We start from the raw sequence: 27,569 nt of genomic DNA, 5'->3' as shown, positions 1-27,569 counted from the left end.
CAATAAGTTCAAGTTGTTTCCAAATGGTAATCCAATGAAGTATCTATAGGATAAGCTGAAAAAAAAATCTAACCTATGGAGGACTCCTATCACAGCCTATACAGCTTGAACGATATCTTGCTAACAGTTTGGCATCTAATTCCACAGGACACCCTCAGATATTTTGAGGTCTTGTGGCATACAGGACTCAATGGAACAGAAATAATTTTATGCTATTAGGGTACCTGTGCAATATTAGGCAGGGGGTTATAATGTGATGGCCAATTGACATACTTTATAATAATGTACAGTATGTGAAACAGGTAAAGCTGATACATACAGTAAAGATAAAATAAGCAGAAAACTAGATTCTTAATAGACCATACCGTTTTTTATGAATTATATATACACTTTTTTTTATCAAGTCTTTTGTCCACAACTTTCTAATGCTCAAAATAATTATTGGCAAGACTATTGTATTTGAAATTTCAAGCAAAAGTAATTTATCTGATATAATTGTATGTGGCGGTTACCGGAATCAGTAGGTCACTTACTAGCTTGACCGTTATGATTTACAGCATAGCAAGAATTATGGTATGAATCCTAAAATGAGCTCCTTTATTAATATTGTTTTTCTTTTCTTTTTTGCAGTCTAAACGTATACAGGCCCAACTGAAAGAGCTTCGGTATGGAAAGAAAGATTTAGTTTCAAAGGTACATACATTTAAGCATGTTTTTCCTTCCATGACAAGGTCACTTTGAAGGTTTTTTTTTATTATGTACTTTTGTATATTCTAATAAGTGGTATGTTTTATGGGGTCAGTAAAACATTGGTTTGTATTGTTAAATAGGAAAAATTCTTGTTAAAATGTAATAACTGTAACTAAGAAACTTGTGGATAATCCTTCTTAGGAAAAAAAGTAACTCTTTCCACAATTATCAGTCACTTCTAGTCTTCTGCACTGACCATTCACTCTCAAACATTGCTGAAATATGTCTCCAGATTTGACTTTAGTGACCTGTCAAACTAAACCTGCTTCCTAATGATATCTATGGAGAAGGGAGAAGAGGAGAACCTATAGGAAAAAAAGGCACAAAACAGATAGAGAAACAACTGCAGCATGGAAAGGGAAAACTATGAAAAAAGGACAGATGCCATATAATGACCAAAAATAGTGTGAAATAACCCGAAAGTGGAGTTACACTTCATATGAAGGAGATGTACAGGGGTTGGACAAAATAGTGGAAATACCTAACATTTTGGCATCATAATCTTCGAACATGTTATAAACATGCAAACCGTGACATATGGTAATGTTTTGTAGTTGATTATTTGTGTTATGTGATATGTGTATGTAAAGAAACTGTTTGTTTCGCAGAATTGTAAGAACATTGATGAGAACCTAATACTAATGGCAGACCTCTCGGATTTTCAAAGAGGCCAAATTGTTGGTGCTCGTATGGCAGGCGCTAGTGTAACATAAAGCGCCCAAATGCTTGGCGTGTTAAGAGGTACTGTCTCCAAAGTAATGACTGCATTTGAAAGAGAAGGAAAAACGTCCGCAGCGAAGCACAGGTCCGGCCGAAAGTCGAAGTTGACTGAAAGAGACCGTCAGACTCTAAAGCGAATTGTGAGAGAGGATCGCAAGACCACGGCTCCAAAAATCACTGCTGAGCTCAATGAACACCTACAGAACCCAGTTTCCACGAAAACTGTTCGTCGGGAGCTGCACAAATCTGGATTCCACGGAAGAGCTGCAATTAGAAAACCGCTGCTCTCAATGACAAATGTTTCCAAGCGTTTAGAGTGATGTAGAAACCTCCAGAATTAGTCCCTCGAGCAGTGCAAACATGTGATATTCTCAGACGAATTATCGTTTACCCTATTTCCGACCTCCGGCCGAGTGTACGTTTGGAGTCAGTCGAAAGAAGCTTTCCATCCAGACTGCCTTCTCCCAACCGTAGAACATGGTGGAGGTTCTGCGATGATCTGGGGTGCTATTTCGTGGAGATCCACCAGGCCAATGATATCCCTTCATGGAAGAATTAACAACCGAGATTATTTAGGCATTTTGGGCGACCAAGTGCATCCTATGGTTCAAGCACTGTTCCCGGAGGGGAACGCCATCATTCAGGATGATAATGAACCAATTCATACAGCTAGAATCGTTAAAGCATGGCACGAGGAACATTGTAATGAAGTTGAGCATATCATCTGGCCCCCACAATCCCCAGACCTCAACATTATTGAGCATTTATGGTCAATTTTAGAGTTTCAAGTTAGACATCGATTTCCGCCGCCATCATCGCTCAAAGAACTGGAGGGTGTTTTAACTGAAGAATGGGCTAAAATTCCTTTGGAAACAATTCACACCTTGTATGAATCCATACCTCGGAGAATTGAGGCTGTAATCGCCGCAAAAGGTGGACCTACACCATATTAAACTAACTTTTGTTGATGTTTCCAGGTGTTTCCATTATTTTGTCCAAGCCCTGTATTTGCAGGTATTCTAGGACAGACAAAAGGAGGCATAATTCCGTGGTAATTACTATGCAGCAGCCAGAGGTGTATCTAGGCTTTCTGGCACCCAGTGCAAGAATTCAGTTAGGCGCCCTTCTCCCCCCAAACACCCATGTGATTTGCACACCTTGTCAGGTACTGACGAGCTGCTCTTCCTAATGCTCTCAATGTTCAGTGAAAAACTGAGAGAAGCAGTAAGAGAAGCTCATTGTCACAGGACCATAAACATGAAAATCGCATATGAGTGAAGTGTGCATGTGATGACTACTGGAACCTGCAGAGCTGAATCCTGACATTGCAGGCTTCTGAATTCTCACAACAAATGTGACGCACCCCAGGGGCTGTGGGATATTCGGTACCGGGCCGGTCATCTTAAAGGGATGTATCACAGTGGCAGTGACCCGGTCCGTGGCCCCAGGCGGTCATGTAAAAGGGGAGTATTGATTAGGGATAACGTTTATGCAGTGATTCGTGACGCCAGTTGGAGTATTTGACTGTAGTATAGCCGGCACTGCAGATGATCCCTGGGGGAGTAGATGGTGATGGCAGTGCAGATGTTTAACTCTCTCTAACCAGGGCTGACCCCCAGAGATTGTCATGGAAGTAGAAGGCACGGAGTAATAAGGCAGGAGACAAGGAAAGTCACTTTATCATTTACTGTAGTTCAGAGGAGATATTACAAATCTCACCAGGTTACAGTTTTATCTGCTGAATGGGAGTTATCCTTCTCTCTGCTGTGACTCGGTGTAATCTTCTTGTTATTCTAATCCCTTCTGGGACCAAGGCTTCCCAGAGTTTGAAACCTCCAGTATAGCCACTACTCATTGTTTTCCTCCTCTGGCATCTTGCAGCTTGGATCTTGTGTGAAGCCTGAGTTCTTTCTTGCACAATCCTTCACTGATCCTATTTTGCTACAGTCTTCTCAGGGAAAACACTCTGCTGTTGATTGTATAAACCCACACAGTCTGTCAGCTTACCACCCTGCTCTGAAAGCAAGGATGGCCTATGGGTTGATTCCCTGATTCGTCTTAGCTTTACTCCTGGAGGGAGCACATGCCATGGCTTCCAGGAGCGTTCTCCATTTTCTCTTTCTTCTTCTCCACTGAAAACAACAACTCTGCTCCTCCCCCTCCCAGATAGGGTGTGCCTGCAAAGCTCTAAGCTTCAGACAAGTAAGGGACTGAGGTGAATTGTGTGTGTTGTGGTCTCTAGCAGAGAAAGGATAACTCCCATTGCTTACAAAACACATACAAAATAGTACATATTTAACCCTTTTTTGGCGGTAAAGACATATGGCACCACATTTGCACTGCACACTTTTAGGATTCTCCTTTACCGGTGGCAAGAGTACATGGTCATGTCAGCACAAGTATGTGATTTGTACACTTCCGGCCACATTCCGACTGGATGTGCCCAGCCTCGCTCCATTCATTTTCATTGAGTGAGACCACACATATCTAGTCAGCATGTGACCGCAGGTATGTCAATTACAGGCACAAGAGAATTCTAGCAGCATTCAGTGAGCACTGTGAGAATTCAGAAGTCTGCAGTCACACAGAATGACTGCAGACTCAACACAAACCTGGACAACCCCTTTAATGCTCCTAACATAAATAAAAACATTGGACTACAGTGCTGTGCAAATTAATTGGGACAAAGCATTTTTTTAAGTAAAATCGTAAGTGGGTTACCAGTCAGTGATTCAAACCAGTTTTAACTGCTTTAAACAGGTGTGAGTGCCTGTTCAAAGCAGTTAAAACTGGTTTGAATCACTAACTGGTAGCCAACTTACGATTTTACTTAAAAAATGCTTTGTCCCAATGAATTTAGACAGCACTGTAAGTCAGCATCACAAATAATATTTACATCCAGGTACCTTATAGATGATGTAGTTTCTGGAGTCATTCTCCTTCTTTTCTTCATCTTGTCCAGACCACATAATGAGTTCTCATCCTTAGCCATCTCTGCAGACTTCCATCTTCTCCAGTCTTCTGCAGCAAATCTCCACGACGCCCTTAACAATAGAAGTGTCATTATAATGCTTCTGAATAAAAATATCTGCCCTTCGCTGAGCCCCTGAATAAATGATGGCACCTCACTGTCTGTGCAAAATATGACCCCACATTGTCCCTCTTTTGGTACATGCTCTTCACACTGACCTCTCCTTTCAAGACTGGGATACCTTTTCACACTGTCCTCTCACACTGTGTCCTCCCTATAGGGCTCAGTCTCTATATTGTACCTTTTCATCACACTCCTCCTCTTTGGTATACTGTCTCCTCCTGGCTGTACCCTTGCGCTGTCCCCCCCATGCTACGCCCCCACTATTCAGTCTCTATTCTGTGCCCACTCACTTTTCTCTCCCCATACTGTCACCTCACTCTATTCCACTCCCTCCTCATACTGTCTCCTTTCACATCCCACCAGTTCATCATACTATCATATTTTTACCCAATCATTCTGTGTCTGCTCACACATACCACTGACTCTCCATACTGTGTCTGCACACATCCCTTCACCCACACTCCCCAAACTGTGTCCACATACATTTTTCCTATCGCTACTCATATTGTGCCCACATACATTCACTCGTTCACTCCCCATACTATCTGCATCCATCCCCCCACTCACCATACTGTGTCTGCATCCATCCCCTATACTATTTCCTCATACATGCCCTCATACATACATGCTCCTCATTTTGTGTCCTCAAATCTCCCCATACACAATAAAACCCCCCATCCTCACTCCAAATCTTCTCACACATTACATCACCCCATTCCTACTCCAAATCCACCACACATTAAGGACCCCCATCCCTACTCCAAATCTCCCCACACATTAAATAACCCCATCCCTACTCCAAATCCCCTCCAACGAATTAAGTACCCCCATACCTACTCCAAATATCACTACACATTAAACAACCACCATCCCTACTCCAAATTCCCTCTCACAAATGAAGTACCTCCCATCCCTACTCCAAATCCCCCCACACATTATGTAGCCCCCTGAATCTTTGGTAGTTTCTTCAGCTCCAGAGAGGAGCACTTACCACTGATGCTATTCGCGCTTCTTGGGTGGTGGCGAGTGATGTCAGTAACGTGATCACATTACCTGATCACGCTGCAGGCGTCGCTCTGACACAGCGGTCAGAGCTTCAATTATACTTGCGTCTGTAAGATGCGAGTACAATTGATCTCTGGGTGCTGACACACAGCATCTTCTCTGTGCCGGCTGTCAGCTTGACAGCCGACACAGAATGGCCGACTCCCAGTCTGGGGGGAGGCAGAATGCAGCTGCCAGGGGAGACACTGCTGGCTGCGCCCGGGTCACATGCCCGAGATGCCCCCACTATGAAAAACTATGAATAAAGGACACCTCTGGCAGTAGCAATCTTGGTTCTCCACAGAATAATTCACAGCACTACTAATGCACTACTAATCATCAAAGTTTTAGAATTTCTAGACATTGTTTGGCCCAGTTACTTTTCTGCTAATTATTAGTGATAGGAGGATAAAATATATGGTAAATCTGTGACAATATTATTGAGGTACTTTGCAGTATTTATATTTGGGTACTACATGGCAGTATTATTTGGTATTGATTAGTGTTATTTTCTGGAGAGAGATTGTGAAGGGAACTATAGCTATATTATAATAATATTCATGTTGATGTGGAAATTTATAGTTGGGTAAATTTTTTTAAAGATGGCGCGCGCCATTCTTAATTTCTTTCTTCCCCTATAAAAGCATACAGGTGGCTTAATATAGCACCCACACAGCCCCCCGAAGAAGCCCAGCAGGGCGAAACGCGTCGGGCAGCAGAGAGGCTTCTCAGGACCCTATATGGGTAAGGTGACGCATAACATGGCACTATCAATAGCACTTTAGCGGTTCTCTGATTATAGATAGCAGGTGAGTGGCTTGATATAATGGGAGTATAGGTACAAGATTACTACTTTTTTCACCTTCCACTTTAATTGGTGTTGTGAATAACTCTGGGTTATGCTTTTGCCCTTACTTTTGAATTGATTCGTATTAATAGCATGAGTTGTTCCTAGATGAATTTACAAGGAAGGTGTGCTGGATACAACATTTATATAAAATTTGACTCCCATTCCACTCTCCTCTATACTTTAATTAGGGTGTGATAAATTCCCCCCCCCCTTTTTTTAGGGGTACAATATTGATAGGTGTTCCATGCCTTGTACCTGACTTGCCCCTCTAATATGTCTCCATCTTGATATTGACTCATTTTGTATCATATAATTTTGTAAGAAATGTGCAATAAAATTGAATATTTTTACTGACAAATGTGACTTTGAAAAGTAGTCTTTGTTGGGTTAGTCTGACTCCGATATTCTATGTAGGTTCCCAAATTTACCCCTGTGCATACTGTGGCCTGCCCAAATTAGACAGAGTCTTATTGAGCGCTCAAAGAAGGAAAGACGCCAGACTTGGTTGGCAGCAATACCTCCCAGCAAAACTCTGCAAGTTTATTGAATATACTTGGTTTTATCAGTCATACAGAAAGGAGTGGTTACTCATTAAAATAAAGGCTTTACTTCTTAGCTAATTGGTTAGTTTTAATGAATAAACATATATGGGCGTCGACCTAAGGTGACTTAAGCATCAGATGATATACTGCTCTTTGTCTTACAATGTCAGCAATGTTCTGATATCGGCTGGCACATTTGGCCTAAACTTCCTCTTTCTATGTCTGGGACAAATATCACAAGACAATGCTATCATAAGATACCATCTGCTCCCCAGACTCTCTCATGGGGGGGCAGTAGGTCATTTCCACCAACTAGTTACAAGGTTCAAACTGTGAATATGTATCTGTGTGCAGTATATATGAGTATATAGCAGTATATAGCCTATATAAGAGTACATGAGTATATAGCCTATAGCAGGCAAGTGAGATCTATATGAAATACATATATATTTCCATAACAATGTCACGTACTCGCTTCTCAGCTCGTGAGTTAGGGGTTGCATCTGCAAGGGTTAATCTATCTCCTCTCACTCAAAACAGTGTTCAATCTCTGTTCTATGCTGCAATGGGAGCATAAATCACACCCCAACACAGACTACGCGCCGCGCTTCAAACACGCTGCCACCACTCACCGAAAATATGGGCAATAAGTCCCGGAAATGCTACTACTACAGTCTGCCAATCGCCAGGATCACACACTCTAAAGTTATGGGTTCTTTTAGAGCATACAACTTATTAAAGTTTTAAGCTTTAAAAGAAAATGTACAATGCTTACAATAAAAGGATATAAAATATGGAAATATAAAGTGACATATAAATATGCAAAACAGTTATAAAATAAAAGGGAGAAACTTAAAGAAATATCTAAAGTTTACAGTCTGTTATTCTGTTTCCTGAGGGAGGAAATATGAAAATGGATCACATCAGCTTGGCTGCCCTAAATCTGCAAACAACTTTCTTTGTGGAGGGCCCAATTTATAAGCTTAGATGGGTGATCAGATCTCTAGACCAGCCTTTCATGTTGATATTCTAATTCCTGGTTTGTGACTGGACCATGACTATTTTACCAATGAATACGTTTTTTTCTGAATGCTCTTTGCTAGAGTTGAGCGAAACGGGTCGAAAAATTTCAAAAGTCGCCGACTTTTGGCAAAGTCGGGTTTCATGAAACGAAAGCCGACCCTAGGATGAGGTCGGCCACGAGGTCGGCGACTTACGCGCTAAAGTCGCGTTTCAAAAGTTTGTTTTGCGCTCTTTTTCAGCCAATCAGGATCCACGGACACTGTGGGCAACGTGATGACATAGGCATGGGTCACCACCATCTTTCAGAAGGGCATGCAAGTGATTGGCTTGCTTTAGTGGGCGTCACAGGGGTTATAAAAGGGCGTGCACGCCGACCGCCATCTTACTTCTGCCGATCTTAGCATAGGGAGAGGTTGCTGATTCTGTTGGGAGAGCGTTAGGCAGGGAAGAAGAAAAAAAAAACTGCTTCTGCTGCTAGCGATTTTGCCTGTACAACACACCAGTCACTGTGTTTGCAGTGCAAGGGGAGGCTATATTGTGGTGGATCAGCAGTGTTGGTTGTTAGGCTGCCTTCTAAGGCTTCCTGACAGCTGCATTGCTGTTTACCCACTGCTCTGCAAACTGCTTTTTTAAAAGCAATCCCAATTTTTTTTTTGTCCTGCTGAGGTACTGAGCGTGCATTTTTTCACACCATACAGTGGTGTACGCTCCTCACACAGTACCGTGTAACGGCTGTTATCACAGCCACAGTGAAGCTATCTGTGTGTCACTGTGGAAGGATAAGTGGAGGACTTGTTCCGTTCTTACAGACCTACACTCTAGGGAGATTCCTATTCTGCCCAATTCTACATACACCTTGTAGTTTGTGATACACTAGCCAATTTCTGCCTGTGACATAGCGCTCTGATATTCAGTGGGCCTCACACAATCCAAAAGTGTCCAGTGTCCACTAGTGTGTGCAGAAATTCAAAATCTCCCTTATCCTGTAGTCACTTTTTTCACACCTGTGCCATCGAGCCTGTGACATAGCGCTCTGATATTCAGTGGGCCTCACACAATCCAAAAGTGTCCAGTGTCCACTAGTATGTGCAGAAATTCAAAATCTCCCTTATCCTGTAGTCACTTTTTTCACACCTGTGCCATCGAGCCTGTGACATAGCGCTCTGATATTCAGTGGGCCTCACACAATCCAAAAGTGTCCAGTGTCCACAAGTGTCTGCAGAAATTCAAAATCTCCCCTGTTTGTAGGATTTTGTCTACATTTCTACCAAAAATGAGGAAGGCTGGTGGAAGAGGCCGTGGAATTGGGCGGGGGTTGGCAGCTGGTAATGATGGTGTTGGTGGTGGATCTGATGGTAGTGGCAAAAGCAAAATAGGACCGAATGCAGGAAGTGTTGAGCCTGCGTCATCGTCTGGCTCCACAAGGCCTCGAAGGCTTAGTTTTCTAGGAGTTGGCAAACCGCTTTTAAAGCCAGAGCTTAAGGAAAAAGTTTTGTCTTAAATTGCTGACTCAGCCTCCAGCTCTATCGCCTCCTCTTCTGAAGTTGTAAAAAATAAAAGCACTGAGTCGTCATTGGAGGCTCATGTTCATGAACCACACCTTTCCTTGTGTCCTTCACCCCAACCAAGATTGAAGGATGACGCAGGCCATACTACTGATTACTCCATGGAGCTGTTTTCACATACCATGCCTGGATTATCAAGTCAAATGGTGAATTACCCAGGCCAAGATGAATCTGACATGGAGTGCACTGATGCACAGCCGCTGATAGATGATTCTGCTGGTACATTCACTCAGAGCACTACATTGTCCTCGCAGTGTACAGAGCCAGATTCTGACCCTGATGAGACTCAGGTGCCCCCTTCCCGCACACTATACCACCATACACGGTGACACAGAGGAAGGTGCACATGACATAGAAGAGGAGGTGATGGATGACCCAGTTGTTGACCCAGATTGCCATCCATTGGGGGAAGAGGGTGCTGCTTCCAATAGCTCAGATGAGGAGGAGCATCCACAGCAGACATCGACATCGCAACAGCTGTTATCTGGCAGGCCCGGAGCACTCCAAAGACAGGTTCCAAAAATCAAAAGAGTTGCTGGACAGCTTGTCCAGACGGTCAAAAGATCACAGCATGCTAGGCCGCAAAATGTCTGCCAAAGTAGGAAGAGTGCAGTGTGGCACTTTTTTGAACAAAATCCTCATGATCAGGCTAAGGTTATCTGTAAGAAGTGTGCAAAGACCTTTAGCTGAGGGAAAAATCTGAAAAATTTGAATACCAGTTGCATGCTTAGACATTTAACCAGCATGCACTTGCAAGCGTGGACACAACACCAAACCTCCAGTGCCACATGTGCAACTGATCACAAAGAAGGTAGTCAGCAACGCTACATTGTTTCCCCCACTGTAAGCCCACCGGTTAGCACAGCAGCAAATGTTGAGGTGTCGTTGCAAGGCCACAGCAGTCAGGGAACCCCACTGTTATATCAACGAAATACTGAATCTAGGCCATCAGAAAGAACACCAACTCCATCACCATCATCAACCCTCTCTCAGTCCGCCCTGTCCACCGCTACTTCCACCATTTGCAGCTCTCAAGTCCAGCTCACCCTCCCAGACACTATGAGTAGGTCAAGAAAGTACTCAGTCTCTCATCCGCGTACACTGGGTTTGAACGCCCACATTGCCAAACTAATCTCGTTTGAGATGATGCCCTATGGGTTGGTGGAAAGCGCAGCTTTCCGCGAACTCATGGCCTATGCAGTACCACGCTATGACCTACCCAGTCGCCACTTCTTCTCTTGCAAAGCCATCCCAGCCCTCCACCATCATGTAAAAGACCGCATTGTCCATGCACTCAAGCAGTCAGTGAGTGGAAAGGTGCACCTCACAACTGATGCATGGTCCAGTCGGCATGGCCAGGGCCATTACGTGTCCATCACTGCACACTGGGTTAATGTGGTGGATGCAGGGTCCACAGGGGACAGCGGTGGTGGGACAGTGCTGCCTAGCCCACAGTATAGGAAACAGTTGGCTGTAGGCGTTCGACCCTCCTCCTCCTCCTCCAGAAGCGAAAGCTCGTCCACAGAGCGCAGTCGTACGAGCACTCCATCTGCAGCTGCCACTGTTGCACACGAGGTGTCCCCCTATCGAGCAGCTAGTGGAAAGCGTCAGCAGGCTGTGTTGCAGATTATGTGTTTGGGCGACAGACACACCGCCGAAGTGCTGGCCGAGTACTTGAAGCGACAAACTGAGTCATGGCTGGGCAGTGTACATCTTGAGGCAGGCAAGGTAGTTAGTGATAACGGCCGTAATTTTGTGGCAGCCATAGCCCTTTCAAAACTCAGCCACATACCTTGCTTGGCTCACACCTTGAACCTGGTGGTGCAGTGCTTCCTCAAAAATTATCCGGAGTTAACAGCCCTGCTCCAGAAGGTGCGAAGACTGTGTGCGCACATCCGCCGGTCGCCTGTACACTCCGTTCGTATGCAGAAGCTGCAGCGATTGCTCCACCTTCCCAACCACCGCCTCATTATCGACATTGCAACAAGGTGGAACTCCACCCTGCACATGGTGGAGCGGCTGTGCGAGCAGAGGCAGGCCATAATGCATTTGTGGGAGGATACACGGCCAGGCACCTTGAGAGCAGACATGGAGTTGACAGGTGTGCAGTGGTCGAAGCTGAAAGACCTCTGTAAAGTCCTTCAGTGTTTTGAGGAATGCACACGGCTGGTAAGCGCAGACGACGCCATCCTAAGCATGAGCATCCCACTTATGCGTCTGCTCATGCAAACTTTGACGCACCTTAAGGAGCAGGCGTCTGCAGCCAATGTTGATGAGGAGGAAGAGGAGGAGGGAATCCTTGATGACATTCAGCCATTGTCTGCTCAGGGACCTCTCCTGGACGAGGTGGAGGAAGAAGAGGAGGAGGAGGATGATGATGGGGATGATTACTTAGGGGAGGAGGATGCATCTCGTGGGGCAAGTGAAAATGTTGGCGTGGCAAGGTCTGGTACAGGGTTAGTGCATGACTGGAGGGATGTGGATTTGCCAGAAAGTGCTCCTCCAACCAGCACTCGCAGTGCATCACTGACACCGGGAACATTGGCCCACATGTCAGATTATGCCTTGCAGATCCTAAAAAGGGACCCACGCATTGCCAAAATGATGAACGATGACGACTACTGGTTGGCCAGCATCCTGGATCCACGCTATAAAGGCAAATTACAAAACATCATGCCACAGGAGAACCTTGACCTAATATTGGCTAATAAACAAGCAACTCTGGTAAATCGGTTGCTTGAGGCATTCCCAGCACACAGCAGCGGTGATGGTTCTCACACGAGCCGTATGGGCCGGGGGCAGCTTGGCAGAGGTGTTCATGGTGCACACAGCAGAAGTGGCGTTGGAGACAGGGGTTTCATGACAATGTTGTGGACTGATTTTTCAAGTACCGCTCACACAACTGGTAATACTGCATCGATGGAAAATGACAGGAGACAGCAGTTGTCAACTATGGTTACAAACTACTTTTCCTCCCATATCGATGTTCTCCACACAGGTCATTCCCCTTTGACTATTGGGCCGCTATTCTGGACACCTGGCCTGAATTGGCACAATATGCCTTACAGGAGCTCGCTTGCCCAGCTGCAAGTGTGCTATCGGAAAGAGTCTTCAGTGCAGCTGGATCAATCCTGACAGAAAAAAGGACCCGTCTGTCAATCCAAAATGTGGATGATCTAACCTTCATTAAAATGAACCATGCATGGGTTTCCAAGGATTTTGTCCCACCTTCCCCTGATGACACATAGGGTGACAGAAAAATGGCTTGCTTTGGTCCACCTCTTCCTGGGACTTGACCTATTTTGCCTTTTGCATCAGCTAAATGTCCAACATCAACATATGCCACTTTCTAAAACTCCCTAACTGTGCTGCCTCCCCCCCCATGGCCGGGGTCACCACCTAGCGCACAACACCGTGCGAGTGCCGTTGCCCTGGACAGGTGGGTAGGCCAACTCTTGGGCGCGGGCACTGGCACAGGGTCCCTCATAGTGCAATCAAGTGTCTCTGACGGTGGTGGTGCACACCCGCCGTCAGACACACCGCCGTACTATGAGGGGCCCAGTGCCAGTACCGACGCCCACGAGTGGGCCCCCCTTGCTTGGGCAGGGCCCCAGCATTTGTAATCTTTACCTCTCCCTGCTCCTCCGCTGTGTAGTCTGGGTCGTCAAATCCATACTGTGCCTTACACCGTCTGAGCCTGCCTCCTGATGTATAGACATATATTTTGAATGTGTACGCTATCCATACATGTTATCCGGGGATACGGTACCCTTTCTCACCTTTGTGCAATCACGTGCAAGCCATACTGGGCCTAACACCGTCTGAGCCTGCCTCCTGATGTATAGACATATATTTTGAATGTGTACGCTATCCATACATGTTATCCGGGGATACGGTACCCTTTCTCACCTTTGTGCAATCACGTGCAATCCATACTGGGCCTAACACCATCTGAGCCTGCCTCCTGATGTATAGACATATATTTTGAATGTGTACGCTATCCATACATGTTATCCGGGGATACGGTACCCTTTCTCACCTTTGTGCAATCACGTGCAATCCATACTGGGCCTAACACCGTCTGAGCCTGCCTCCTGATGTATAGACATATATTTTGAATGTGTACGCTATCCATACATGTTATCCGGGGATACGGTACCCTTTCTCACCTTTGTGCAATCACGTGCAATCCATACTGGGCCTAACACCATCTGAGCCTGCCTCCTGATGTATAAACATATATTTTGAATGTGTACGCTATCCATACATGTTATCCGGGGATACGGTACCCTTTCTCACTTTTGTGCAATCACGTGCAATCCATACTGGGCCTAACACCGTCTGAGCCTGCCTCCTGATGTATAGACATATATTTTGAATGTGTACGCTATCCATACATGTTATCCGGGGATACGGTACCCTTTCTCACCTTTGTGCAATCACGTGCAAGCCATACTGGGCCTAACACCGTCTGAGCCTGCCTCCTGATGTATAGACATATATTTTGAATGTGTACGCTATCCATACATGTTATCCGGGGATACGGTACCCTTTCTCACCTTTGTGCAATCACGTGCAATCCATACTGGGCCTAACACCGTCTGAGCCTGCCTCTTGATGTATAGACATATATTTTGAATGTGTACGCTATCCATACATGTTATCCGGGGATACGGTACCCTTTCTCACCTTTGTGCAATCACGTGCAAGCCATACTGGGCCTAACACCGTCTGAGCCTGCCTCCTGATGTATAGACATATATTTTGAATGTGTACGCTATCCATACATGTTATCCGGGGATACGGTACCCTTTCTCACCTTTGTGCAATCACGTGCAATCCATACTGGGCTTAACACCGTCTGAGCCTGCCTCCTGATGTATAGACATATATTTTGAATGTGTACGCTATCCATACATGTTATCCGGGGATACGGTACCCTTTCTCACCTTTGTGCAATCACGTGTAATCCATACTGGTCGTGAGAATGGCTGGCGAGCTGTTAAGCAAGCTACAGCACCTGTGGTTTGCACACGTAAGTTTTTCATTTTTTCAGGAATGACGGTTAGGCCTAATTCCGGAACTGCGGTTGACCTGCACTTACTGGGAAATCATCGTTCGCGGGTAATAATTGTAATCAGTGATCCCCATCACTAATGTTGTTCAGCGGGTTATCTGCACCTGTAAGCGACAAACGCTGGCCTTTTCAGTGTAGCGCACATGCAGCCACGGACATGTAAGGGCATGACACACCAGTTATTGGCCAATCTCATGTGCCAGAGCCTCACGTGTCCCTCTAGTAAGCCGGACTCGGACCACGGGGCATAACGGAGTCTCGTTCATTAACGGAATTAAGCTTGCAATGTGTGCATCTGTTCTGTAGCTGGCATGGTTGAGATTTCCCAGGTGGAGTCGAATTTAACTGTAGGCTCCACTCCTGGTGGTGCCCTTCTGGACATTCCTTTAAGGTTCAGCTTTGCAACCATACTGCCCACGTAAAACAAACACTTTGCCTTCATTTAACGCTGTTTGGAGGTTCATGACTCGTGGGAATAACGCCGGCCAATCAGTTAACCTGCTAGAGAGATCCTTCGTTGCTCCCAAGCATGACATCACACTCCCTAGGAGGAAGGTAATGCCACTGTGGCGACCGTACTCCTGGGGGCGACACAAGTGCACTGATGCCCAGCCACTGCTCGATGAATCTGCTGGTACATTGACCCAGACCACTACATTCCCCACACACGCTACACGGCCTGAATCTGACCCTGATGAAACTCAGGTTACCCTTCCCATATACAGTTTCATCATACACGGTGACAAAGAGGAAGCTGCAGATGAAAGTGCAGGTTCGGCCCACCCGCCATCAGACACACCACCGTACTATCAGGGGCCCTGTGCCAGTGCCGTCGCCAATGAGTGGGCCCCCCCTGCTTGCTCAGGATCACAGCACTTGCAAGGTTGAAATACTGTGCAGTGAGATGGAAGATGGGGACGACGAGGAGTCCAGACTAGTACAGGGATTCCCTAGCGAGGAGACTTATTTGATTGTTTTCAATGTTGGGACAGCAATTTTTGGGGAGCACTATACTCTGGAGAAAGATAGATGGGGCCCACCATACACTGGAACATTCCAAAGGTGGACATCAGACACTGGAGCAGCATTTACAGGGCCCATTATACACTAGAGCATTAGAAATGGGGCCCTTTATGTTTGGAGCATTATTTGGGCCCATAAGACAATGGAGCTTCATCCATGGGGACCAACATATACTGTAGCATTATGTGGAGCTCATCATATACTGTTTCAAACATTATATGGGACCAATGATTCTGTATGGAGAAATAGATGGGCCTCGTCATGAGATGTAAAAAGTGAAGTATTTTTCATTGTACTATACCGCTATTTCTCTGCCGTATCGGAGCATGATGAGTTGTGGTATGTGTTAAAGGGGCGCTCTTTCGCCCAGGGCACATGAAAACCTGGAGCCAGCCCTACCCCCCCACAACTTTAGCCAAATAACCCCCATTTTTCAGTGCGTAACTTGTATTATGAAGTTAATAAAGGTTGACAAGCTTAAGTAAGAAGAATTGATGCTTTTGGCATTCAAATGAGCACTGTAGGTGTGTTTTCTGTCCTCCTCTCACTGCCGACTTTTATTCCCCATTGACTTACATTGGGTTTCGTGTTTCGGGACGACCCCGACTTTTCCCTATAATCGGCCGATCTTGCTCGACCCGACTTTTGAAAAAGTCGGCTTTCACGAAACGAAACTCGACCCTATAAATCCAAAAGTCGCTCAACTCTACTCTTTGCCTTATCCTTTCTTTTCCATAGTAAATAAAAAGTGTCAGGCTGCAACAAGGTACCATTTGGTGTCTTCCTTTAAAGGCATGAGAGGTGTGAAATAGTTCTAATTCTGTGCATTCTCAGGAAGGCACCCTAGGGTCTAAGACCCTGTGACCAGAAAAGCTTCCTTTGCTCCAGATAACATAGGTTATGACCTTTGTGAAGAACTGCTGCCTAAGAGCACATGCTAATTTACTGCATGTTCACAACATAACAGAAGGGGAAAGGGAAGAGAAAACTTTGCTCACCCAAATATACCTGAAACCGTCCGTGCCTGGAGATTAGTGGCTGACTACCACATATAAGCAAATAGGCATATGGGGGGTCCACATGATGTTGTTTTTTTGTCGCTGAAGATGTTTAAATAAAGAAAGAATTTTTACTGAAAATGGATTCTTGTGCCGGAAGTCTTCTATTTCTAAAGTTGTTCACAGATTTAGGGCAGCCAAGATGATGTGATACTTTTTCATATTTCCTCCCTCAGGAAACAGAATAACAGACTGCAAAGTTTAGATATTTTTGCAAGTTTCTTTCTTTTATTTTATAACTGCTTTGCATATTTGTATGTCACTTTTTACTTCCATATTTTTATATCCTTTTATTGTAAGCACTGAACATTTTCTATTAAAGCTTAAAATTTTAATAAGTTTGAACCTTGTATGCTCTAGAAGAACCCATAACCTTAGAGTGTGTGATCCTGGCGATTGGCAGACAGTAGTAGTAGTATTTCCAGGACTCATTGCCCATATGTTCGGAGAGTGGTGGCACCGTGAGTGAAGCAGGGTGAGTGGTCTGTGTTGGGGTGTGATTTCTGATCCCATTGCAGCATAGAACAGAGGTTGAACACTGTATTGAGCGATAGGAGATAGATTAACCCTTGCAGATGCAACCCCCAAGTCATGTGCTGAAAAGCGGTTACATGACAATTGGTGGCAGAGGTGGGACAGAATTTATTTCTATTAGAGCATTAGTGCATGGTTTAAGCAATTATTCCCTGTACTAAAGAACTGATATCCTTGCGAGGAGTGCACAAAGTTCTACAAGGTCCAACTTAGTGCTTACTTAGATATACTTGCAAACAGTTTCTCTCCCCCACTTTTCTTTTCTATCTTTTATTTTGAAAAAGGCTGTTTGTTGATTTGGCAGCCCTGTACAAGAAGCAGAGCAAGGAGGCTCTGATCGCACTCTGCGAGCAGAGAGCAATAGAGACAGCTAACAAATCCAAGGAACTGCTGATGAGTGCCTTGGTCGAGCAGGACATAGAGCAAAATACTGAAGCACCGGGCCAAAGAGAAAGTCCACCTCGCAGTGGCCCTGCAATACCAGTTCTTGCATCGGAGCTACCTTCTGAGAAGCCTATGGACTTTACAAATGGCCTTACAACAACTGGGAACAAGTGATCCCAATCTGCGCCTGCAGCTTATTCTACGGTACCAACAGGCTAAGAGAAAGGCTGCTGCTGCTGAACGCCAAGCTGAGAGAGAGGCTGCCGAATGCCAAGCTGAGAGAGCTTTCACGTTTTAGATGGCTCAAATAGAGAGGGGTAACAGCCCTCAGCTAACCCACTCCCAGAACATAAATCCAAGGAGACCACATGTGGAAAACTTCTCTGTGATGGAGAAGGATACGGACTTATACACTTTTCTTCGGTGGTTCGAAAAAACATACAGGCATCTACTCCGTGAGCAGTGGGCACAGTATTTAACTCCAGGGTTGAGAGACAAAGCCTTGGAAGTTATTTCTGGCCTCCCACCAGAGATAGATGAGAACTATGAGGCAATAAAAGAGTTCCTGATCAGGAAATACAACCTAACCCCAGAAGTGTATTGGAGGAAGTTCAAGAACCTACAACATCGATCAACTGACAGCTATGCGGATGTTGTGAGCACCTTGAGTACCACATTCCACCAATGGATCAGGGGACTTTCTATTAAAAGTTTTGAGGACTTAACAAATATAATGGTCTAGGATCAATTTCTTCATATGTGCCCAACGGATGTACGACAATTTGTGTATGATCGAGAGCCACAAACTGTGGATCAGGCTCCAAAGATTGTGGACTGTTATGTGGTTAACAGGATGCCTGAGGTACGGAAGCCAATAGGATTCAGCTGTAAGGGAGCTAAGCCAAAAGGGGACCCTTCTCCTTCTGCCAGCCGATCACCAGTGCTGTCCAAGCCCACCTCCAATGGGGTCCTGGGAACTAGACATTCTTTAGGCAATATACGCCGATGCTACTCCTGCAGCAAAGTGGGACATGTTAGCGCAGTCTGCCCTGATAGGGAGAAATACCCAACTACAACCACAAAGCCATATGAGCCCCCAGCTTCTGTCATCTTTGTTGGCAGGCTCTGATGTGAGGACCAATGAGAACTGTGAATTTGTCACTGTTGGCAATAAAGTTACCATTGGTCTCAGAGACACTGGAGCAGAGGTAACTCTGCTGTGGATTTGGCAACTATAGCTATATTATAATCATATTTATCTATCTATGTGTAAGAGAGTGGACAAGGCATCATGTCCCCCTCACGAAGATATTGTTGTAGTGAATAATTAAATAATATATTTTGTTATGTTTCTATTTATTCTCGAAAAATATTTATCCCTATGGTGGTGGCCTGTGTCAGATTCTTGCAGGATTAACTGCAAGGCTAGCCCCTAAAGCAAGGTCAATTCCTAGGGGTGACCAGTGGGACAGTGTTTAGGAATATAGGAAGTAAACAGTCAGTGTTGGGGAGGAGATAAAAGAGAGAGCACAGATAGACCAGTGGTGGGATATACAAGGCTCAGCATGAAGAGGAACTGGTTACAAAGGAGGCATGACAATAACAGGCAAACGAGGACCCCTGCAAGAAAAAGGCTAACAAGTCCAAAAAACTGTCCAGTGAGAAGATGACCATGGGAAAAGATAGCGCCCTAACTGGTTTGGCTTCCTGATTGAAAGGGTTAAAGGGAGCAGTACTGCACCAAGTATATCAACCTTGGACGGTGGAGGCAGCAGATTTAGGCAAATGTCGCACATGCACAACCACAACACTGAATTTTCTGTAAGTGTCCATGGTGTGGAAGAGGCAGCCCACTCACGTGACTACCGTCTGGGGTCAGGTTACATACAGTGGGGAAAAAAGTAATTAGTCAGCCACCAATTGTGCAAGTTCTCCCACTTAAAAAGATGAGAGAGGCCTGTAATTGACATCATAGGTAGACCACAACTATGAGAGCCAAAATGAGAAAACAAATCAAGAAAATCACCTTGTCTGATTTGGCAAGATTTATTTTTCAAATTATGGTGGAAAATAAGTATTTGGTCATCTAAAACATCCAAGGTTTCTGGCTCTCATAGACCTGTACCTTCTTCATTAAGAGGTTCCTCTGTCCTCCACTCATTACCTGTAGTAATGTCACCTGAACATGTTATCAATATAAAAGACACCTGTCCACAACCTCAAACAGTCACACTTCAAACTCCACTATGGTGGAGACCAAAGAGCTGTCGAAGGGCACCAGAAACAAAATTGTAGCCCTGCACCAGGCTGGGAAGACTGAATCTGCAATAGGCAAGCAGCTTGGTGTGATGAAATCAACTGTGGGAGCAATAATAAGAAAATGGAAGACATACAAGGCCACTGATAATCTCCCTCGATCTGGGACTCCATGCAAAATCTCACCCCGTGAGGTCAAAATGATAACAAGAACGGTGTTCAAAAATCCCAGAACCACATGGGGGATGTAGTGAATGACCTACATAGAGCTGGGACCACCATAACAAAGGCTACCATCAGTAACACACTACGCCGCTAGGGATTCAGATCCTGCAATGCCTGACGTGTGCCCCTGCTAAAGCCAGTACATGTCCAGGCCCGTCTGAAATTTGCTAAAGAGCATTTGCATTATCCAGAAGAATATTGGGAGAATGTCATATGGTGTGATGAAACCAAAGTAGAACTGTTTGGTAGAAACAAAACTCGTCGTGTTTGGAGGAGAGAGAATGCTGAGTTGCATCCAAAGAATATCATGCTTACTGTAAGGCATGGGGATGACAGCATCATGCTTTGGGGCTGTTTCTCTGCAAAGGTACCAGGACGACTGATCCGTGTACATGAAAGAATGAATGGGGCCATGTATCATTAGAGTTTGAGTGCAAACCTCCTTCCATCAGCAAGGGGACATTGAAGATGAAACGTGGATGGCTCTTTCAGCATAATAAAGATCCCAAGCACACCACCAGGGCAAAGAAGGAGTGGCTTCGTAAGAAGCATATGAAGGTCCTGGAGTGGCCTAACCAGTCTCCAGATCTCAGCCCCATAGAAAACCTTTGAAGGGATTTAAAAATCCGTGTTGCCCAGTGACAGGCCCAAAACATCATTCCTCTAGAGGAGATCTGCATGGAGGAATGGGCCAACATACCACCAACAGTGTGTGCCAACCTTGTGAAGACTTACAGAAAACGTTTGATCTCTGTCATTGCCAAAAAAGGATATATAACAAAATATTAAAATGAACTTTTGTTAATGACCAAATACTTATTTTCCACCATAATTTGCAAAATAAATCTTCCAAATCAGACAAGGTGATTTTCTGGATTTGTTTTCTCATTTTGACTCTCATAGTTGTGGTCTACCTATGATGTCAATTACAGGCCTCTCTCATCTTAAGTTGAAGAACATGCACAATTGGAGGCTGATTAACCCCTTTCTGCCATATGACGTACTATCCCGTCCATGTGCCCTGGGACTTAATTCCCAGGGACGAGATAGTACGTCATATCGATCAGCGGCGGCCACATGGTGAGCGCCACTGATCGCAGCCGGGTGTCAGCTGATTATCACAGCTGACACCCGGCACTATGTGTCAGGAGCGGTCACGGACTGCCCCGACACGTTAACCCCTGGCACACTGTGATCAAACACGATAGCAGTGTACCGGGGGTTTAGGGAGGCATCGGGAGGGGGCTCCCTCCATGCTTCCTTGAGACCCACATAGCAGCGCAATGTGCAGCGCTGCTGCGCGGGTCTCCTTCCCAGCAGGTCACCAAATCCAAAATGGCGGCTGGGACCTTAGGGAGCCTGCAGGGAGCCAGCTTACTCAGTGCCTGCAAAGCGCAGGCACGAGGAAGTCTTCTGCACTGCCTGTGACAGATCGCTGATCTGTCACAGCGATCTGTGATGTGACAGATCAGCGATCTGTCACATGACAGTTATGTCCGCACTGGAACATTGTAATAAAGTTAAAAAAAAGTGTGAAAGTAATTTATAAAAAATCGCTAAATAAATTAAAAAAAAAATCTCCTAATAAATTCATTTTTTTGGAAATAAAAAAAAAAACAATAAAAGTACAGATATTTGATATTGCCATGTCCGTAACGACCCGCCCTATAAAACTGTCCCATTAGTTAACCACTTTAGCGAACCCCTTAAAAAATAAAAATAAAAAACAAACCAATAAATAAAGCTTTATCTTCATACTGCTGAACAAAAAGTGCAATAACGCGCGATCAAAAAGACGCATATAAATTACCATTGTACCGCTAAAAACGTCATCTTGTCCTGCAAAAAATGTGCCGCCATACAGCATCATCAGTGAAAAACTAAAAAAATTATAGCTCGCAGAATAAAGCGATGCAAAAATAATTATTTTTTATATACAATTGTTTTCATTGCATAAAAGTGCCAAACATAAAAAAAGACAAAAATGAGGTATCGCTGTAACCATACTGACCCGAAGAATAAAACCGTCTTATCAATTTTACCACACGTGGAACGGTGTAAACGCACCCCCAAAAGAAATTCTTGAAATGCTGATTTTTGTTCATTCTGCGCCCCAAAAATCGGAATAAAAAGCGATCAAAAAATGTCACATGCCCAAAAATGGTACCAATAAAAACGTCAACTCGTCCCGCAAAAAACAAGACCCTCCATAAATAGTAAGTCAAACCCCCCTTTAGCTCCCCCTTAGTTAGGGAAAAATAATAACATTAAAAAAATGTATTTATTTCCATTTTCCTATTAGGGTTAGGACTAGGGTTAGACCTAGGGTTAGAGTTAGGGCTAAGGTTATGGTTAGGGTTAAGGTAAGGGCTAGGGTTAGGGCTGAGATTAGGGTTAGGGGTGTGTTGGGGTTAGGGCTGGAGTTAGAATTGGGGGTTTCCACTGTTTGGGCACATCAGGTGCTCTCCAAACGCAACATGGCATCTGATCTCAATTCCAGCCAATTCTGTGTTGAAAAAGTCAAACGACGCTCCTTCCCATGTGCCCAAACAGTGTTTTACCCCCACATATGGGGTATCAGCCTACTCAGGACAAATTGCAAATCAACTTTTGGGGTCCAATTTCTCCTGTTACCCTTAGGAAAATAAAAAATTGGGGGCAAAAATATAATTTTTGTGGAAAAAATAAGATTTTTTTATTTTCATGCCCGGGCGTTATAGACTTCTGTGAAGCACTTGGGAGTTCAAAGTGCTCACCACTAGAGTTGAGCGAAACGGGTCGGTCAAATTCATAAGTCGCCGACTTTCGCTAAAGTCTGGTTTCATGAAACGAAACCTGACCATAGCGTGACTTCGGCCATGAGGTCGGCAACCAGAGCGCCAAAGTCACGTTTCAAATGATGCTTCCAGCGCCCTTTTTCAGCCAATGATGGAGGACACACACTGTGGGCAACACGATGATATGGGCAGCGGTCACCACCATCTTTGAGAAGGGCATGCAAGTGATTGGCTTACTTTGTATGGCGTCACAGGGGCTATAAATTGGCGTGCATGCCGACCGCAATCTTACTTCTGCCGATCTTATCATAGGGAGAGGTTGCTGCTGCTGATTCTGAATAAGGGAGAGTGTTAGGCAGGGAGGAAGAAAAAAAGCCTACTTCTTCTGGTAGTGATTTTCACTGTACTACGCAACAGTTTGTGTGCAGTGACAAGGTGTCACGTGGACCCGTCCTGTGTGACACAACAGGCAGGTCGGTAATTAAAACGACAAGACATGGGGGAAGGGAAAACTGTTACAACGGTGGGCCTTGCGATAGGGAACGGGGACGTGGAGACCTCCTGCACTCCCCTGAGTCATTGTCCCTCACACTCCTAATGTTCCCTATACAGGCTCATTACCTGTCGCCGAGCAGGAACCTATCACTCTAGCACACCCTACAGCTATCCCTTGCTAGGGATCTGGGTCGGGCAGGCACTGGCCCCACCGCTGTTCTAATACACACCAAGGAAAAATACAAACAGGGAAACACCACTTAGCTTTGCTCTGTTGCTCTTGCTCCCAGCAACAGAGTCCACCACCAGAATGCAGCTTTCCTCCTGAATAGCTGCCACCAAGCTCTGTCAGAGCTGCAAGGAAATCCACTCTGACTCCATCCACACCAGGACTCTGACTGAGCTGCCAGGAACTCTCTCTCTCCTTCCTTCACCAGTCTTGGTTGGAAATGAGCAATATCACCAACAGTGATTGCAACACCTGACACTCTTTTATAGCAGAGCCAGAGCAATCACACCTGCTTTATAATCACATGCACTAAACTAAAGAAATCAGAGTGCAATGATCCTAACGGCCACAGGGGCAAAACTGGAACTGAAACCACCACAGTGCAATGACCCTAATGGCCACGGGAGCAAAACTAGAAATGAAACCACCACAGTGCAATGACCCTAATGGCCACCGGGGGCAAAACTATGATTATGCACCAGAGCTTAAGGAAAAAAAGGTAACTAGTGCATTTTATCTGTCATGATCCAGCATGGATCATGACAGTACCCTCTCCTTAATGAGGGGCCTCTGGACCCTCAAGAACGCTCCTCATCAGGGAACCACCTAGAGCGGGGATGCCCAGGTCCAGATTTCACCCCAGCAACTACCTGCACTTCAGGTTTATGACAAACGAGCACCGCTGGTATTGGCAATGTATGTTCCGGAGGCACCACCCATCTCCAAAGCGCCGATCTGGGGAACGAGAGGTGTATGGGCAAGTATGTGGCTAACTCCAGCTGGTAAGTCTCTGGGCCCTGGACAGCCGACACCAGATACGGCCCAATCACCTGAGAGTTCAAGAGCCCTGCAACACACTTCCACTGGATGTTTTTGGTGTCCACCCATACATGCTCGTTCACACACAGGTCCGGACCTAAACGTTTATTGCCACACATTTGTTTGTCACAATACAGTGCACAATTTCTGGAACTGACAACAGAGGTGTCCCCCTGTGTCATCACACTCACACCCCCGCAATTCACAGAGGGAAACACCACCCTCCAACCCCTCCTACTATGAGGTCTGCGCCTCTCAGTGTTGACTAATGGCGAGGGTTGAGCCTTTCCCCTACTCTCCTGCAGCACCTCCGCTGCTCTCACTGGAGAGGAAGGGGACAATTGTAGAGAGACAGCAGAGACAGTAGCCCCTAGGCAGCAGCCCTCACACGACTGCTCCCAGCTGACTACTTCCCTAGTCCGCCAATCTAAAACCGGGTTGTGTTTTTTAGACCAAGGGGGCCCGCAACGATAGGTGCTGGATTTCCTTCCAAGATGTAGTATGACTGGGACTCATCATGATGTTCACTATAGAGCACAATGTCTTCTACGACTTGGTTTAACCCCCCCCTTGCTCAGTGGGAAAGAGTTAATGGCCTGGACGCTTATGGGTTTGTCCGGCGTCTCACCACTCAGACCATGAGTCTGGACAAACTGAGCATCCACCAGACTGACTTCTGCTCCACTGTTAACAAGCATCGGTATGCCCTCAGGTACCTCGCCAACCATCACCTCTGCTGACATAGTACCTTCTGAGGGTGAGGAGGAAATATACAATCCCAGGTCGTCTTCCTCCACACGAGCAGGAGGGTACGGCTTCTCTGATAGTACAGAAATTTCAGCATCAGTGCCAAGAACTAAATCATTAGTCTGCTCACTACAGGGATGTACCCCTTCACCTTGGGGAACACCAGGCAACACCATGGGGACACCGACTCCACCCACCTGCTTGGGTACATCCGCCTGTATAAGCAAGTTCTGCTCCCCAGCAGGGACTCCACGGCACATCCTAGCCAAAGCCATATATGGATCCTCTAGTTGAGGCAGAGGATAGGCCTCAGACCCATAATTCCGCTGCAGGTGCTGCTGAAACACATCATTCAGCTCCTCACTAACCTCAGTGAGGGCCAGCAGCAACTGCTCACCGGTCTGCACTTGGCTCATGGCTCAGAGAAAAATGTTATGGTTGGTGATCATGTCACAAGGAGCCATCCTGTGTGACACGAACCGCAGGTCGGTAACTAAAACAACAAGACACGGCACGTGTAACTGTCCTGTGTGACACGACCCGCAGGCCGGTATTCAAAACGACAAGACACAGGGGAAGGGAAAACTGTTACAATGGTGGGCCCTGCGATAGGGAATGGGGATGTGGAGACCTCCTGCACTCCCCTGAGTCAGTGTCCCTCACACTCCTAATGTTCCCTATACAGGCTCCTCACCTGTCGCCGAGCAGGAACCTGTCACCCTAGCATACCCTACACCTATCCCTTGCTAGGGAGCTGGGTGGTGCAGGCACTGGTCCCACCGCTGTACTAATACACACCAAGGAAAAATACAAACAGGGAAACACCACTTAACTTTGCTCTGTTGCTCTTGCTCTCAGCAACAGAGTCCACCACCAGAATGCAGCTTTCCTCCTGAATAGCTGCCACCAAGCTCTGTCAGAGCTGCAAGGAAATCTTCTCTGACTCCATCCACACCAGGACTCTGACTGAGCTGCCAGTAACTCTCTCTCTCCTTCCTTCACCAGTCTTTGTTGGAAATGAGCAATATCACCAACAGTGATTGCAACACCTGACACTCTTTTATAGCAGAGCCAGAGCAATCACACCTGCTTTATAATCACATGCACTAAACTAAAGAAACCAGAGTGCAATGACCCTAATGGCCACCGGGGGGCAAAACTAGAACTGAAACCACCACAGTGCAATGACCCTAATGGCCACCGGGGGCAAAACTATCTTTAAGCACCACAGCTTAAGGAAAAAAAAAGGTTACTAGTGCATTTTATCTGTCATTATCCAGCATGGATCATGACACAGGGGAGGATATATTATTGTGCATCAGCTCTGTTGGTTATTAGGCTGCCTTATAAGGCTCCCTCATAACTGCACTGCTGTTTGCACACTGCTGTGCAAACTGCTTTTTTAAAAGCAAAATTACTTTTCTTCCTCTTTTCTGCACAGTTACCAAGCATTCATTTTTCCACCCTTTTGTGTGCAGCAGTCCTGCTTATTAGGCTGCCTGCTACCATACTTGGACTGAGAGCATCATTGTCAGCCTCCTATAATCTCTAGGGAGATTCAAATTCTTCCCAATACTATATACACCTTGTACCTTGTCATACACCAGCCAATTTCAGCCTGTTAAATTAAGGTGTAATCTATAGGGGGCCTGAGATAATAGTTCAGCCTCCTAATATCTCTAGGGAGATTCAAATTCTCCCCAATACTATATAGACCTTGTACCTTGTCATACACCAGCCTATTTCAGCCTGTTAAATTGAGATGTAATCTATAGTGGGTCGGAGATAATAGCTCAGCCTCCTAAAATCTCTAGGGAGATTTAAATTCTCCCCAATACTGTATACACCTTGTAACTTGTTTTACAGTACCATATAGATGGTGGTATTTTGGGTACATTTTCCAAAAAATGAGGAAGCATGGTGGAAGAGGCCGTGGAAGTGGGCGGGGGTTGCCAGCTGGTACTGATGGTGGTGGTGGTGGTGCATCTGCTGGTAGTGGCAAAAGCACAGTAGCACCTAAGGCAGAAGGTGTTGAGCCTGCGTCATCGTCTGCCTCCACAAGGCCTCAAAGGCTCCCTTTTCTGGGAGTAGGTAAACCGTTTTTAAAGCCGGAGCTTGAGGAACAAGTTTTGGCTTACATTGCTGACACAGCCTCCAGCTCTATCACCTCCTCTACTAAAGTTTCAAAAAATAAAAGCACTGAGTCGTCAGTGGAGGCTCCTGGTCAGGAACAACACCTTTCCTTGTGTCCTTCACCCCTGCCAAAAGTGAAGGATGCAGCAGGCCACACTACAGATTACTTCATGGAGCTCTTTTCACATACCATGCCTGGGTTATCAAGTCAAATCATGAATTCC

The 27,569-nt window shown here is 45.6% G+C and overlaps 1 protein-coding gene across 4 annotated transcripts in view; it reads left to right on the top strand.

Moving 5' to 3' along the window:
- The window catches only part of LUZP2 (leucine zipper protein 2), a 1,424,041-nt gene that overhangs the window by 914,785 nt on the left and 481,687 nt on the right, over nt 1–27,569 (top strand). For all 4 annotated transcript variants that reach the window (XM_073573883.1, XM_073573880.1, XM_073573881.1 and 1 more), the window contains one exon: nt 631–693. In XM_073573883.1, coding sequence (XP_073429984.1) covers nt 631–693 — 63 coding nt within the window. The remainder of the gene's footprint in view (nt 1–630; nt 694–27,569) is intronic.

The sequence above is a fragment of the Dendrobates tinctorius genome, unplaced genomic scaffold, assembly GCF_039654945.1.
Source record: "Dendrobates tinctorius isolate UK_male_01 unplaced genomic scaffold, ASM3965494v1 ptg000037l, whole genome shotgun sequence".
Lineage (NCBI taxonomy): Eukaryota > Metazoa > Chordata > Amphibia > Anura > Dendrobatidae > Dendrobates > Dendrobates tinctorius.
This window is presented reverse-complemented; position numbering and strand designations above follow the sequence as displayed.